General features: G+C 40.9%; 1 protein-coding gene across 1 annotated transcript in view; it reads right to left on the bottom strand.

Annotated features, from left to right (window-relative positions):
- Positions 1 to 6,351: 6,351 nt before the first annotated feature.
- Positions 6,352 to 16,649, bottom strand: part of fdxr (ferredoxin reductase) — a 29,510-nt gene continuing 19,212 nt past the window's right edge. Inside the window, exons 9-12 of the mRNA XM_048555158.1 lie at positions 16,141 to 16,340; positions 15,146 to 15,317; positions 12,840 to 13,013; positions 6,352 to 10,739 (exon numbers count right to left, since the gene is read on the bottom strand). Of these exons, the coding sequence (XP_048411115.1) occupies positions 10,609 to 10,739; positions 12,840 to 13,013; positions 15,146 to 15,317; positions 16,141 to 16,340 (677 nt within the window). The 3' untranslated portion in view covers positions 6,352 to 10,608. The remainder of the gene's footprint in view (positions 10,740 to 12,839; positions 13,014 to 15,145; positions 15,318 to 16,140; positions 16,341 to 16,649) is intronic.

Here is a 16,649-nt window from a genome sequence, read left to right as displayed (position 1 = left end):
CAGAGACAGGCAGACAGAAAGACACACAGAAAGACAGAGACACACACACAGGCAGACAGAGTGAGAGGTAGACAGCGAGAGAAGATTATGGGAAACAGTAAGGGGGGAAAAAAGCTATCCTTTGCAAATTTGATGAGTGCTATTGAAGAAGCCTCCAGAGCAGGGTGATCCAATAGACCTCATCCAAATGACCTTTGACATGAAATTTTGCACAAAAATGTATCATAACAGTTTCATTCTCACTGTTGATATTCAACATGCTCGGTTAGAAATTGGCCACATTGTCGATTAATCTGGAAATAACGGCACCCATTAGCATCTCCCAAAGAGCACCTCCAATTCCTACCTACTAACCTCATCCCGCCCCCTTGACCTGTCCATCCTCCCTGGACTGACCTATCCCCTCCCTACCTCCCTGCCTACACTCACCTCTACTGGCTCCATCCCCACCCCTTTAAGTTGTCTGTCTCCTCTCCACCTATCTTCTCCTCTATCCATCTTCAATCCACCTCCCACTCTCCCTATTTATTTCAGAACCCTCTCCCCATCCCTCTTTTCTGATGAAGTGTCTAGGCCCGGAATGTCAGTTTTTGTGCTCCTAAGAAGCTGCTTGACCTGCTGTGTTCATCCAGCCCCACACTTTGTTATCTCTGTCTGCTGCTGATGTGTACTCACAGGGTCTATGGTTAGCAAGGCTGCAGATGATACCAACATTTTCAGAGTTAAGCCAATACAGGCATGAAATCAAATGTAAAGAAATGTAGGTGTGCTAGGAGGAGTGGAGGTACATTGTCAGATGGCTGTTAGTGTGAACGCAGGGATGCGTATGTTAAAGGAGGTATTTCAGAATACCTCACTCCGAGATAGTAAGAACTGCTGATGCTGGAGTCAGAGATGACAGTGTGGAGCTGGATGAACACAGCAGGCCAGGCAGTATCAGAGGAGCAGGAAAGCTGATGTTTCGGTTCAGGACCTTTGTTTATCTGAAGGGTCCTGAACCGAAACATCAGCTTTCCTGCTCCTCTGATGCTGCCTGGCCTGCTGCGTTCATCCAGCTCCACACGGTGTTAATTCAGAATACCTTGTCATTTCCTATTGTTTGCAGGCACACTACTGAAAAGGTTGGAAGAGGAAAGGATTTGATGCTAGAGAACTTTGTGACCTGTGCACAAAGTCACTGGAGGGCATGTGACTAAAGTTAATAGTACGGTCATCACCTTTCTGTGTAAATCAAAAGCCAACATTATGTCGTTGTGCAGATTACTGATTAGATGACACTCAGTGGCACACCCAGTTTTGAGCTTCTCACATGCTGGGGAAAATGTGTTGCAATGGATAAAGATTCAGAAGCTAAAAGAATGATTCTTAGTTTAAAAAGACCATGTGATATGCTCCAAGCTATTTCCAACTGAGCAGTGTAGGCTTAAGCTACCTGATAGAGGTGCGTGAAATAATTGAAGAGTTGGTTAGCTTGACTTCTGGACTTTGACAGATTGCAGAACAGCAAGGGACATGAAATTAAAACTGCATGAGGAATACACTGGACTACTTTTCCGAGGTCAGAAATCACACAACACCAGGTTATAGTCCAACAGGCTTAGTCCTAAACACTAGCTTTTGGAGCCTCTCTCCTTCTTCAGGTGTTAGTGAAGTGGTAGTATCAGACACAGAACTTATAAGCAAAAGATACACACACACACACACACACACATTCACTCTCTCGTTGCACTCACCACACACGGCATTTAGCCTGTATATTCCACAAAGGACTGTGTATCAACTCTTAATAGTAAGATGAAACGATCTTTATTAGTTATAACACAATTAATACTATAATAACCATTAGGCTACAAACTAACATTTAGTATGATATATCTGCCAATTAATACTGTAAATCTAAGTGAGTATCCTGTGCTTTAATGTAACTTGGAATGTTCAAACATAACCCACACTAGACTTTGACCTTGATCCACATGGTGATGGTCGTCTGGTCTTCCTCTCCCAGTGGTCCCAGGGGCACCTCTTCTTACCGCAGTTGGTCTCGAATTACCACTCGTGGGGCGGGAGGACATTTCTGAAGAAGGGTCTAGGCCCGAAACATCAGCTTTCCTGTTCCTCTGATGCTGCTTGGCCAGGATATGATGGCACCTTGTAGCATGCAGTGGAGAAGGAAGGGAGGTTCAAAGGCACTACTCTGGATGGATGTCAACAAATTAACGCAGTGATAACATGTCCACATACCCAACTTATTTGAATGAACATGCACTATGTGGCTTCAAGACAAACACCAGGCTAAGGTGTCCCGTAGAGTCTCGCAACCGGGTCACTGACATAACCCGGGTAGCCGACAGGGGAGAAGGGAAATATTACCTCACAGCCTGACTTAACACACATCAGTACGGGAAGGCACAATGCGATGTCACCAAGACCACTTTTTGTATTAGGTCACACATATCAGTCACAGTAGGCTGTATTCAGCTGTTAAATATACACAGAAGGGAAAGGGTGAAATTTAACGCAAGTGGGGAACTCCGGCAAACTTTGGGAGAATGCCTGGAGAGGTATGACACTGGTCTCAAATCCATGCTAAAGGAGTTACACCAAATCCAAACCCAATTGGCCACGACCCTTAGAGCCTTCACCAAGGTAATACAGCAGGCCAACAATGTCAAAGAACGAATAAAAGAGAATAAAGTTACAACTTGGTGGGAGGATTTCTGGGTCTGGGGCTCCAACATACAAATCCATCCCTAGGTTTGTCTCGCGTCACTCTTGTCTGTGCTGTTAATCCTGGTTACCCTGGTATTCCGCATCATCCACACTGTCAAATTCACCCAATGGAAAAGAGAACTGTCATAAAGACTGAGCAGAGAGCCCTCACTCAATTCAGTCTCCCTGAGCCTATTAACAAGGCACACTATTGCAACACTATAGTTATACATTCTTACATTGAAATTACCTAAGTCTGCAAGCTAGCTGTTACTATGCACTTGCTTATTTTGTGTCTGTAAATTAATTACATCAAATTTATAATTCAATTAACCAGGCATTTAATTGCATCAAATAACTATACATTACATACCTACTAATGGTTTTAAAGCATCCTATTCTATGGTTTTGAGAGATATTGTATTATGGGCTTCTTTACCTTGGTATCATAAAAGTCCTTTTTAATTGATCCATTCATGAACACTTCATATTTACTACTACCACTGTGTTCTGGTTCATTCATAACCTTTACTAACCACCCATTCACAGGTGTCATATTTACTGCCAATACCGTGTTCTGGTTCTTCACAGCTTTACCACCCACGTACCAGCGCACTATGTTATTATTACCGCATCCATTCATAGAACCTCAGTCACAGTTAGCCATTTCCTACGTGCTATCTGTAAGAGTTCAATTGTTTGAGCGAATGTTGAACTTTGCTTGAGCTGCTATGATCAGATAGTCACCACATTGAAATTGGTCTGTGATCACGTGATCCATCACACTTCACACCCAGGATCAAGAGGAGGAAGTGTGGACGGACAGGCCACTCAAAATGGCAGAATTGAGTAATACACCAGGCATGTTGGGAAATCAAGCCAAAGTATCCAGGCAAAGATACTGAAATAAACACTCAAACATTGTACTTTTATTGGGTGTACCCATAACACACCATCCTCACATTCCCCTGCATCTGGAGGGCCAAACCATAAGTATCCTGGGCACATATAGCCTGGTCTGTCCAATGTTTCTTGTGTGTTGCTTCTGGTGATGACCCTGATGAAGTAGGTTCTGATTATGTTTCATGTGGCCATGGTTTTCCTGGGGGAAGATGAAGGTTGTTTCTGTTGTTATCCTTGCTTAATATCTAAATAGTTTGTACTGCGAGTAATGCACACACTCAAACCACCCCCCTTAATTTTTTGAATGAACACCCATATTTGATGCAGGGGTTAATCCCATTAGCATTTACAAGAATGTGAATTGGTCCCACAGGACCTATACACAAGGGTGGAATTGCATACAAGTGCTGACCTTCAGAAACAGTTGCACCTCAGCTGGGTCATTGTTAGAAACTGTTTCATCCTCTGGTCTGGCTCACTGAGCCATCTCTGATTTGACAATCGAGGAGCTGGATTGGGGGTCGGGGGGCATGCTCGGTTAAGATAGTCAGGGAACTTAGACCAACAATATAGTCGAAGTACTGGACTGCCCACAAGATTGCAAGGAGATGTTGTTCAAACATGGAAAACCCTTGTTCCACAGGCAGTAGGACTATGGAGCTGTAAGCCACTGGGCCTAGCCGACCGTGTCATTCCTGTAGTAGAACGGCAGCTATTGGATGGTCAGTGGCTGCAACTTCTGGGGCGTATGGTAAGTCAGGGTTAGGAACTAGCAAGGCTGCTGCTGTTCCAAGGGCATGCTTTAAATCAGTTACTGCCTTTGTACATTGGGTTGTCCAATTCCAGGCAATGCTCCTTTTCAGTGACTCTGTGAATGAGACCACTTTGGTGGTGAACTATCCATGTGGTTCCTGCAGTATCCCACTAGACCCAAGAAAGATCAGAGTACACTAACGTCTGGGGGAATTGGGAGTCGTGTCACATAATCTATTCACTTTTGGTCACAGGTGACTATGGTTCCCAAGCATTTTACCCTATGCTGTAGAATTCATGCCTCTTGCAGGTTTATTTTAGAACCCGTAACGTGCAAGAAGTTGAATAATTCACATAGGACTTGGATGTGTTCCTCCTTTGTTTCAGTTTAAAAGAGTAGGTCATCTATATATTGAATTAGGCAAGCAGATGAGAAAAACTATTCTAATGATAACAAGGTGTCGAGCTGGATGAACACAGCAAGCCAAGCAGCATTGTAGGAGCAAGAAAGCTGACGTTTCAGGCCTAGACCCTTCATCAGAAAGATTTCTGAAAAACGGTCTAGGCCCGAAACATCAGCTTTCCTGCTGTGTTCATCCAGCTCAACACCTTGTTATCTCACATTCTCCAGCATCTGCAATTCCTATTATCTCTAAACTTTTCTAATGCTTTGGCTAACTGTCTGTGGAAAACCGAGGGCGAGTTATGGAACCCTTGGAGTAAGCAGGTCCAGGTATATTATTGTTCCTGGAAGGTGAATGCCAATTTATATTGACAGGACTGATGTAAGGGTACGGACCAGAAACCGTTACTATCAAGTACTGTGAAGTATTTTGCTTGCGGGATTTCCTTCATTACTGTGGTTGAGCTGGTGGCTACTGTTTGCGCAGTGAGGCGATGACTTTATGGAGTCCTCAGGAGTCAATAATTAAGCATCATGAACTGACAGGCCAAATTGGGGCATTATTAGTGGGGGCTACAGCTTTGCAGCACTTCTTGTAATGAAAGACTGTTAACCACCTTATCTCTCCGCACCATCCAACCGCCCCCCCCCCCTCCCCGCCTGTCTATTTTTGGGTCTGGCCCCTCGATTATCACTTCTTCCAGTATATGCCAGCCATGTTTATGCTGGGCAATACCTCCTTGTGTTTCATAATCACTTCTGACATAGCCAGATCCTTGGTCATTGTTTGGTTCAATTCCCTAACTCTCCTATTGTACTGATCCAATTAAAACAATCTCCTGTTGAGCTGATGGGTGGCACCCTGTCAATCAGGGGCATCTTCTGTACACAGGCATTTACTGGATCAGTGGCAACGTTATACCTAGTCATGTAATAGACAGAGGATGCGCTCTGTGTCTGGGGCAAGGTTAACTAAGATAGCAGGCTGTTGGCATGTAATGTCACTGAGTATAATTTCCATAGGTTCACTCTGTACCTCTCCTGTGTATGGCTAGTACATCCACTTAAAACAATGGTCCACCAGGGTGGACCATTAAATTTTGAGGTGTTTAGGGTTGTGAGGGAACCTCTGATGGTCATAACCAAAAAAGGACCAATTCTCCCACTTTGCCTTTACAGTAACTCTGTGAAGGAAACAATGCAATACTCACTGTTTTTATGCTCCTCCTTGAGGAATGCAGGCTTCTTCCTCAAAAATTGAGGATAATATTCCAAATGAGGTGAGCCAACCTCAACAAAATGTTGATTCAATCCCAATTTCAAATGAGTTTTTAAAATCAAAAATCTATTCTCATGTTCTGAACATGGGAAAAAGAAATTGCCTATTCCTATCTTGATTACAGAGGAATAAGTTGTCCAGAACCTCCTTACAACAAGCAATAATGGTGCAATGTCAAATTAACCTTTGCTAAAATTTGTAATATATACAAATCTAAGAGGAAAAAAGGTGCTTTTTGGGCAAAAGTGAAATGGTTAACAAACAGAAGTAATCATTTTATCTTTTATTAAACAGCATTATTTAATAGCTTGATTTTAAATACATTCAGAATCTCAAAACGTGTACAAAAAAACTTTTTTTTCAGAACTTATTTCACATAGTTAACTGAAGGAAACAAAAGTATTGTTTTAATAGATAAAAAGAACATTATAGGTACTAAAGAGGCACAGCCAACAGGACTGAGAAGTTGCACGCCGGTCTGGGATCGCAAGCAAGCAGCTGAGTCTTTCAAAATCCACTGTCTATTTCTGCCTTGTAGCTATCATATAGATTACCCACAAACAATAGGGCACTTTGCTGCAAATCTCAGGCCTCAAAATGTAGACATCTTAGGAAAAAACATGTTGCAACGTCACATCATGACACTATCGACTGCCAAAGCCAATGCACACAGATCAAAAAGAAAGTAGGTTAATATGCACAGCAAAGCATCAGCAGGGAGAGCTCTTGTACAGATTCAAGGACCTACCTGCCAAACTTGAAATAAGCTCAAGAATCAACTGTGGCAGGCAATGAGAAATGAGAGTGACCTGAGAGTCTACTTTTCACAGGACTTTATCAGCAAACCTCTTTCAAATTTCACGCTCAAATTAAATTGATTAGGTGACCTGCCACAACTACACATTTTGACATCAATACTTTGAAATTAGGAACCCAGTTTCCAATGGAAACCGTTACCAGAACCCTAAACATAACCAAAGGCCAATAAACTACTTTAATTTGCTTTGAAAACACACAGTTAGTTAATCAATCAGGTCAGGTTAGCCAGTTTATCAAAATCTTTATTGCTCCAATTAGCAGAAGATTCTGTTACTAGTCAAACTACACAGAGATTGGCACACTGCTTCTAAATTTCTTCCCAAGTTGCGCAAGGAAGTCTGGCAGAGCCATGGTTCCAGTGCACTTATTTCCCCTCCCGTAAAAAAAACTAAGTCAGTAAAACCTTCTGTTCAGAAACTTGCATAAAATGGCTATCATCCAGAACAATAATGGACCGTTTACAGGCATCAAGCACCAAGCATAACCTATAAAAGGTGAAAAGATCCTTCAATGAGTGGCAACCACAATTTGATGAGACTTTCGACCCCCATCCCTCAACCACTGCACCGTTGAGAAATGGAAAAAACTGTTGTATCAGGCATTATGGATCAGTTGACATGGAGTGTGAAGTGACTGTGTCAACAGTGCACACATCCAGTAAGAATCAGCGCTAAATACCTATTTACTCAACACTGGTCAGCAGACAAATTCATGTCCATTAGTTTGAGGTAAATTTCAGTGCAGCTCCGAGTTCAATGAAAGAGCAATCGCCAACTGTGTGGGCCTGCTTAGCTTTGGGGGTGGTCTCAATGTTCCATTGTTTGGTAACAAAAACAAATTGGGAACTTGGTTGCTTCTGCAGAAACAGGCTGCGAAGTTCAAGGCATTTAAAGTGCATAATTATAAATTGTTTTTGTCCTGCTCAAAACAATAAAACAGACAAGAATGCATGAAAAATTATGTACACTTTGTTAAACATGTCTATGATGTCTAAATCTGCCAGTGAGGAACAAACCACAGAGTGTTTTGACAATTATTTAAAACCGAACTTAAAATTGAGAATTGCAAAAGACCCAACATTATACAAGACGGATTTTTTTTAAGAAAGTGCTCACTGAACTAGCCATATCAATACTGTAACATTCAAAGGTCTCACCCTCAGTTTTACATCTGACTGAGAATAAAGCTGCCTTTCTTCTCAAAAACATATGTTAGTTATTTTTGGGTTAATTGGAATGCTATTAACCGGTGAAGACGTGTTAAATTGCTTCCATATTGGCCTCAAGAGGGATGCTTACTCCAACAGTTCCTAGTGCAAGTCGTTAGCACAACTAACCACCTCGTGCTAACATGCTGGATTTTCCAAGGTCAGCTCCCAAGGGTGTAGGAAACCTACAGAGGCCAATGTAAAACCTTATGATTCCGAGCACTGACCTGGAACTTGTGAATCAAACAACTGCCAATCTTGTGTATAGTTGTTTCAATTCAAAAAAACCACATTCCAACAGAAAAAAAATTCAATGTTTACCACTGCTAGAATTTTAGGCAAACAAATTGCTGTTTAACCCCCTACAGATCGACACAGCAACGACAGACAGGATAACCTTTACTCTAAATTATGCAACAGACAGCATTAACAAGGCAAGTTTTACTGCGCTATCTCACTACCAGTATTTTCTATTAGAATACTTAATTCTTCAAATTCAGCCTGCAAACCCAATTAATAGAATTAAACAGGCATCAAACTGGGAAATTTCAAAAGTAATTTCCAAGCCTATGGCTTCCCTGCTTTAAAAGTAGGCTTTTGCAATCATTATGCAAAGTAAATACAAGATATGCAAATTACTTCCAATTACTTGCATTGTAAGTATTTTTCAATCAGTCCGAGACAAGTTAGTTCAGTTCTGGTGATTTAATAAAACATCTGCGCACAAACTACTCGCCCAGCACAGCTCATCCAACTTCCTCCTCCATTTATCGATCACATCAAATCCTATGACCTCTTGAAGCTTTTCGTGATTCCACTTCTGACACACAACAGATGGGACACAAGAGAAACAAAGTCACAAGTGGATAAAGACTTGCTCACCAAAACAGGAGGAAAACTGTAAAGGCCCAGAGCAGATTTGAAGCGCAAGGTGACTGAGCTATGAGCAGCTCCTACTGTTCATAACAAAAGGTGGGCACAAAAAGTGCTCAAGGCTAGAACAGATGTCAGGAAATAATACTTCACAAAGTCCTTCAAACTTGAAACTTTTCTGTTTAAGGGAATGGAAGGGAAAACTCAGTCATTAAACATTTGGCAGTGACAGAGAAGGTCTGAAGGTTTGTATTAAAAAGTTTAACTCGGTGGAAAGAACTCCACAATCCACAGTTATATGGCCAAAAGCTACACTATTGTTTGGATTGGAGAGAGGTGGTAGTTGATGATCATAAGACAGACAACTAAAGACAAAAATGTACCCTTTTCAGAGATGTCTAGCAGCATTGTTCATTGGGAGTGAGGGGGCAGAGTTGGAGAAGAGTGGATCTGCATCGTTATCTGTGCTGCTCCTTATTTACAACCATCAGGCTCATTAAAAACTGATCAAAAAACAGAGATGGCACCAAGTCTGATGAGAGAGCCAAGATCCAGCAACAAGTTAGACACAAATTTAGGGGCTCTAAAAGTGTCAGATGGAATGAAATGGAAGGCACAAATGAAGGAACTAGTTAATATATTGTTTAAAACGTCATAATACATACAAGTAAAATTAAAAGGCTGTTAGCAACTTCTGTAATTAATGTATCCAGTCTCGGTAAACCAGTAACCAACAAATGGAACACTGAACAATGGTGCTAAATCAGGAGTCGTCAGAGAATGCCATGCTGAAATTGGTGCTCTACCTAGACCACACTTAACATGTCCATGGTATACACACCAAACCACAAGGATAACATTCAAACTGCAAGGGCAGTGCAGATTTTAGTGCAAGATGCCATGATATGAACAAGTCCTACTAAGCTAAACTGGCTAGGATTTTTTAAACAGACTGGCAGTCCAGGATATTTTGCTGCTGCTTTTTGACATCACGTCCTACAATTCAATCCTGAAAATCTCTTGAAAACCAAATCGTTCTGGTTGTGAGGAAAAAAACTCAAGAATCGTCCAAAGTGGAGACCTTTTAGGAGATATTTAAGATTTAAACAGCAAATTAGTAATAGCAAAGTAGGTATAATACTTCTTAAATTAGAGAGCATGGAATGCGTTGCCAGCAGCAGTTGTGGAAGCAAGGTGATTGGGGTCATTTAAGAGACTGCTGGACATGCATATGGTCACAGAAATTTGAGGGTGCATGCATGAGGATCAATGGTCAGCACAACACTGTGGGCTGAAGGGCCTGTTCTGTGCTGTACTGTTCTATGTTCTATGTTCTAATAGGAGTGGACACACACTTATACTGATGAAACTCATTGTCAGTCCTAAGTTTAAGCTCTTCACACTGGGAATGATCAATTTCAAAACGATTAAAAAAAAGTAAAGAATCAGCTGGATTCTGTGATTCACAGCCAAAGGAACGGCAGGCTTTAATTAGAAGGATGACCCAAGATAAACCAATTGGGCCTCCTCACTCATCTTAATCTCAATGATTCTGCCTCTTTAAAACCACAAACTGAGGAACTGTTCTGCATTAAGTTAGAAGAAGAACAGAAGAATAAGAAGAATGACGTGATGAAGTAAGGACATCACGGGGCCGCATTTTCACTGATTGGCCACTTCTATCATCTGTTGCACATCAAGCAGTTTCTCTCTGGGTTTGCCTGCTTTCTCTCCATTTGCCACTTCAACATTGTCAATCTTTTCCCATTCAGGAAACGTAACTGGGCGAATACCTAAAAAAAAAAATCAAATTTTAAAACCAGTTACTTACACATAACTCAAGAATCTTTTTAAAAACCATAGCCTCTTATCACAGCAGACTACGCACAGAAAACAAAAGAATCAAGTCAATAGAATTACAGAATATACCAATGTGCACTCACATATGCAAAAGATGGTTCCAATTTTCAACATTATAGTAGCCCACAGATAGCATAGTTGTTTGTAGTAAAAGCTTTAGTGTTGCTGAGTGACAGGCTGAAGTTTTATTTTGTCTTGCATTCAATCAGGACAGAATTACAAGATCAAGTCTCAAAGGAATCAACAATTTAGACTGCATGGAAAGTGGACTTTGGCAGAAAATGGAGAATCCACCAGGAAACAGTTAATCACCAGGCTTTTTAAATTCAAAGATCAGTCAACTATTATTGGTCCAGGCATTCCCATTTGGATGCATCAGGGAAAAGCAGCCCTCAAACTTCAGTTTAACCGAAAATGCACAATGAGTTCTGTCTGCAGAAGACAGAGCCCTAAAAATAAACATACATGGCTTCTAGCCAGATAACCGAGCCACATGGCAAGCCTGACTGATTTTTTATTGTGCAGATTACCAAGGTTAAGATGGTTTAGCAAATGCTGTCCCTCAGAAGAATCTCATCTCATGTCATGTCAGAGTCCACGTTGACCCTCACAAGCATGGTGGGTAGCACACACAGACTGCCTGTTACACAGCAAATCCTTTCAACTGTGTATAATATAATTCTCCAGTCGCTAGGGTGTGGTCTATGTACCTGGCTCAGAAATCAAATACTAGTGTAATGAGTCATGAGCCACAGGGGCCACTGCTGGAGCCTCAATAGTTTATAATTCACCTCCATGACTTAGATGAAAAAACTGAGGATATGGTTGCTAAATTTGCTAATGATGTAAAGATAGGAAAGTGAGGTCAAAAGAATACCTAACAACTAAGTAGAGGCATGCAAGCAGTTTAAAAAACTGTGCAAAGATTGGGCATTAATGGTATTAGAACATGGGAGGACATAAGTAGTTTGGCAGGGAGAAGAATAAAAGGAAATAGATTATCTAACTGGCAAGCAATTAAGACTCAAAGGAATCTGGGTGCCCTATTATATGAAATTCAATAAAGTTATATGCAGCTATTGAAAGAAAATAGGAAAAAAGAAGTGTTGTTACCACTTATTGTGAGGCGAGTTGGAAACCAAAGTAGAAGTATTGTGATTCCGTTAAATGGCACACAGATGAGACCATGTCTGTAAGGTTATGCACAGTATTGATCTCCTTATTTGAAGATGGATGTACAAGCTTTGAAAGCAGTTCAGAGAAAGTTTTCTAGGTTAATACCGGAATAGGTGGTTGATCATTTGAGGAAGAGAGTTGAAGATTAGGCTTGCATTGTTGGAATTTGGAAAAGCAGGAGTTAAATTTGATTGGAACATACTGCAGGGTCTTAAGTGTGGACATGGAAAAGACATTTCCTCTTATGGGAGGATGCAAAGTTCATTTTTTGAGTGTCAGGAGCTGTCAATTTAAGAGAGAACTGCGTTCATTTTACTCGGGAGGTTATGAGTCTTTGGAATTCTCTTCCACAAAATGCAGGCTCTGAACATTTTCAAGACAGATGTATATAGGTTCTTCATAAGCAAGTGGGTGAAAGAATAAGGGAATGTGGAGTAATCAGACCAGCTATAACCTTATCAAACGGTCGAGCAGTCAGCAGGTGAAGTGGCCTATTTGTAATACGTAGGTCACATGTTCTGTCTACCACAACCTTTGACTAGAGGCAGACTACTACTTTATTGTTATGCATCCACTATGGCCCACTGTATCTTCAGAGGCAAAGTGTTTTTCAAATATTGTGGCTTTTCTGCCCCCAGTTCTAGGTGATGTACCCACACTTTGGTTCAAAAGAATCACAAATAACTCCACCTAAACTGATCTTTGCCTCTCCTGAAGTGCACAAGTTAAATTAAGACATAGCCCCCACCCGAAGAAAAAGAAAATTGTAGGAGACTCTCCATAGGTTGAGAACAATTGAATGAGTAATTCCTTTTGTAGTTTCTCAATTCATTACGAAAATGTTTCAAATTACAAACCTCGTTGTTTAAGCAAAGTCTCGATTACTTTAGATCCTCCTTTTGAAGCAGACACATCTAGTAATCCTGATCGTACATCCTCCAGCACTGTCTCAGCTGTTTCAAAGCCATCATGCATTGTGGTTACAATGACTCCAGTCGGTCCCCTTTTTACCCAGCCACTGCAGTAAAGGCCTGGGAAGGGTAAAGAATAATTTACAGTTTTTAATCATCTAATACCCAACAATTAGAATTGCTTCACGCTATTTTCAAGCATAATTATTCAATTTCTAGGCTTTTTCCGCTGCATCAAGAAAAATCCTTAGTTTAGCGGAGCTCCCCCAAATTCCTGGCACTTTGCCTTCTTCAAAACTACCCAATTGGTACTCTTGAGCTAGTATCGCCAATTATGCTCAACACTTCAAATTCATCCTGTTTGCAAAAGCCATAACCCCTCCCAGATGACCCAGTACAAGCTAGGCAATAATTGGAAGTGGCCATTGCTGGTGATGTTAGTGTTTATTGTTCATTCAGGGTGTGCCAAGGCATTGGACTGACTCTGTAACACAATCAAGTGGTCTATTAGGTTACTTCAGGAGGCAGTCAAGAGTCAATCACTGATGACTCGGGGCTGAAGTCACACACAAGCTAGATGGTGGCAGCTGAATTGTATTAGAAAGGACCTTAGTGAGATAGGTTTGGAAAAAAAGAAAAATTTCAACATCCTCATGAGTACTTTTGCTAATTCAACTTTGGTATTCCCTGCTTTTTCAAGCTTTAACACGAGCTGTGTGAGGATATCACTTGTGAAAGTCTCTGCACTACTAGTTCAGTAAAGTAATCACTAAGCTAATATACACAAGTTTGTTGTATACAAAGCTCAAGTAACATCAGAATGAAAAATAAAACATTGGAGCTGCATTCATCCTGAAGTGCTTGCTGCTAATCAACTTAGCCACAGTATCCTGAAGTTTTTTATCCCTAAACATTCTTGATTTTCAACTTTCAACAGAAGTTGAACCTCATTTATTTAAAATCGGAGATAGTCCAGTAAAGGTTCACTAGGCTGATCCACGGTATGGAGGGATAGGGGCCTATACTCACTGCAATTTAGAAGAATGAGAAGCAACCTTCTTGAAATACGAAAAAGATTCCTGAGGGACCTGACAGGGTAGATACTGAAAGGTTGTTTCCCCTTTTGGGAAGAGTCTAGGACAATGGGGCATAATCTTAGAACAAGGCGTTGCCCATTTAAAACAGAGAAGAGAAATTTCTTCTCTCACAGGGTAACGGATCTGTAGAATTCTTCACTGAAGCAGATCCTTGAGGCTGGGTCATTAAGTATATTAAAAATCTGTCTATTGCAGCCTTGAATTAGTAAGGAAATCAGAGTTTGTCGGGGGGGGGGGGGGGGTTGCAGGGAAACAGGAAAAACAAAGCTGGGGATTATCAGATCAGCAATGATTCATTCCATGGCGGAGCAGACTCAATGGGCTGAATGGTTTACTCTTTTCCTACATCTTAGTCATGGGGTGAGAGAAGAGGATCAGTACACCACGTTCTGATATGAAAGTCTCAAAAATTATACATAATATCTAATTGTAAACAAAATCACAGAGTACTTATAAAATAACTTGCACATCAGTTTAAAGTCAGTAACTTATTCACTATAGGTCACTGGGGAAAAAACAATTCCTACATCCCCACAGTTGGGAGGTGTCACCCAGGGACATGAATTTTAAATCCTTACAGGTCTCCAATTACAAAAATGACCTTGATTTGCCCATTACAATTGGATCTTTAACCCAGAGACATTCTAGCAAATCCTTGAGGATATAATTTCCCCCTACAGAACAAAGCTACAGGATTCTCAAGTGGAATTTCTTCAGTATAAACCATAAAGGGTGCACAAACACAAGAGAGAAGTGCAGAAACTTAGACTAATTTTGAGCTTATTCAGAATTGGGGAACCATAATATTAATTATAATGTGCAGCAGTCCATTCAGTGCAATAAGCAATGTCACTATGCAAAACACTTTCTTTGCTATGAAGTATCACAAGAGATATATACTTAGCATAAAAACTTGCTTACTTCTAAAGTAGCTCAACACAATGCCCGAGGTAGGACCTTGCTCAAGATGATGAACAATAAAATGCTGAAATGTCTGCACCTTTCAACAGTAAACTGATGTTTCATGAGAAGGCCTCCTATTATTAGAACTCTAGTTCAGACAACAAGTCCATTCCTGAAACGTCAGTCCATAATTTCTCTCATGAGCCAACAGACCGTTGTTTAAGATCTAGTTCTGCAGAACTACCAACTAACCTGGTGCATGCAGGACCCGTCCAAAATTATTTGGGATAATTCCTAGTTGATGATCAAATGGAATGCAAGGGTCAATGGGATAGCTTTTATAGCCAATGCTGCTCAGCACCAATCCACACTCCAGATCTTCAACGTCTTCTGTTTGCACGAACTTTGCAGACTCTCCTAAACCCTCAGGAAAAAAAGAGGAAGGTTCTCCAGTAGTTAAACCAAACCTATACAATCTCAGAGATCTTCTCGTCCAGCATTGAAGGTGCAGAATGAATTGTAACATTAATGATCCAGGTTATGAAGAAGATCAAACAAAATAAAGCATTTAAGTGAACATTTGATCTATCAATTCAAGTTGATCTAGGATATTTAACATAGCAAAACAGCACATGGCAATTTTCAGAACTGCTACCAATTTATACTCGACACTAAGACACATTAGAGATAAATTTTGACTACTAAGGCATGCGGAGAAAATACTTTGAGGGCAAAGCAGAGATAGCAGCTCACTATCATCTTTTCAAGGACGACAAAGAATGAGTAACAAAAACAGTGACCTAGCCAGTGTGACCTTCATATTCCAAGAAGGGTTTTGCTTTTAAATTCATGATCTGTTTTTTTTAAAAAGCACTGATGCAAAGTGCAAGGGCCAGATGGCCTCCGACTGTTTCTATTTCTCATATTCTGAGGACAAGTCACCAAAAAGTTGGTCAAAGAGATCAGCCTTAATGAGCATTTTAAACAGGCAAAGAAATATAGAGAGATGCAGAAGCTTGAAGGTAATTCAGAAGCTTGCGGCCCAAGCAGTCAAAGATATGGCAAACATCAGGGATGTAAGAGACCAGACTGAAAGTACACAGCAGACATTGCCTACTTACAAATCCGTAAGGTACAGTATTTATCTTCACTTATTCTGCCCTCAAACTGCAAATAAATCTTGAAGCTTTGCCTCACACCCAATAACAGTAACCCCAGATGCGGTACACAATGCTAACCAGGCCTACCTCCACTTTGTTAACAGATAGCCGAATCCCAGCTACACGTTTGCCATCATTACTTGGTATAATTTCCAAGGGGCTCCGTAGGAACTGAAGACCCCATTCCTTGGTAGCTGCAGCATGGCGCTCAGCTTCTTTCCCAGAAGACTTTTCAAGTGCAGTTTTTATCAGTAGTTCAGTTAGCCGTCTCCTTGGTCTTGGCAGGTCTGGAGAGTTAACAGAACGGAGAATTTAAGTTAAGCAATTTTCTTCGTTATTTCACTGATAATGGGCTTTGCTGGTAAACTTAGTATTTGTTGCCCATTTATGACATGCTAGGCTAATAGCATTCAACCATATTTATTTGGATCTAGAGTCACCAAACTTTTATTAAATTGATTTAATAAAGGATGGGTTTTAATTCCAACGAGAGATTCAAACTCGGGTCTCCAGAATGTGGACGGCACGGTGGCCCAGTGATTAGAACATCTACTACACAGCACCAGGGACCCAGGTTCAATTCCAGCCTCGGGCAA

This window comes from Stegostoma tigrinum, chromosome 22 (genome assembly GCF_030684315.1).
Source record: "Stegostoma tigrinum isolate sSteTig4 chromosome 22, sSteTig4.hap1, whole genome shotgun sequence".
In the NCBI taxonomy this organism is placed as follows: Eukaryota; Metazoa; Chordata; class Chondrichthyes; order Orectolobiformes; family Stegostomatidae; genus Stegostoma; species Stegostoma tigrinum.
The sequence above is the reverse complement of the archived record's forward strand: the minus strand, read 5'-3'. Positions and strand labels throughout refer to the sequence as shown.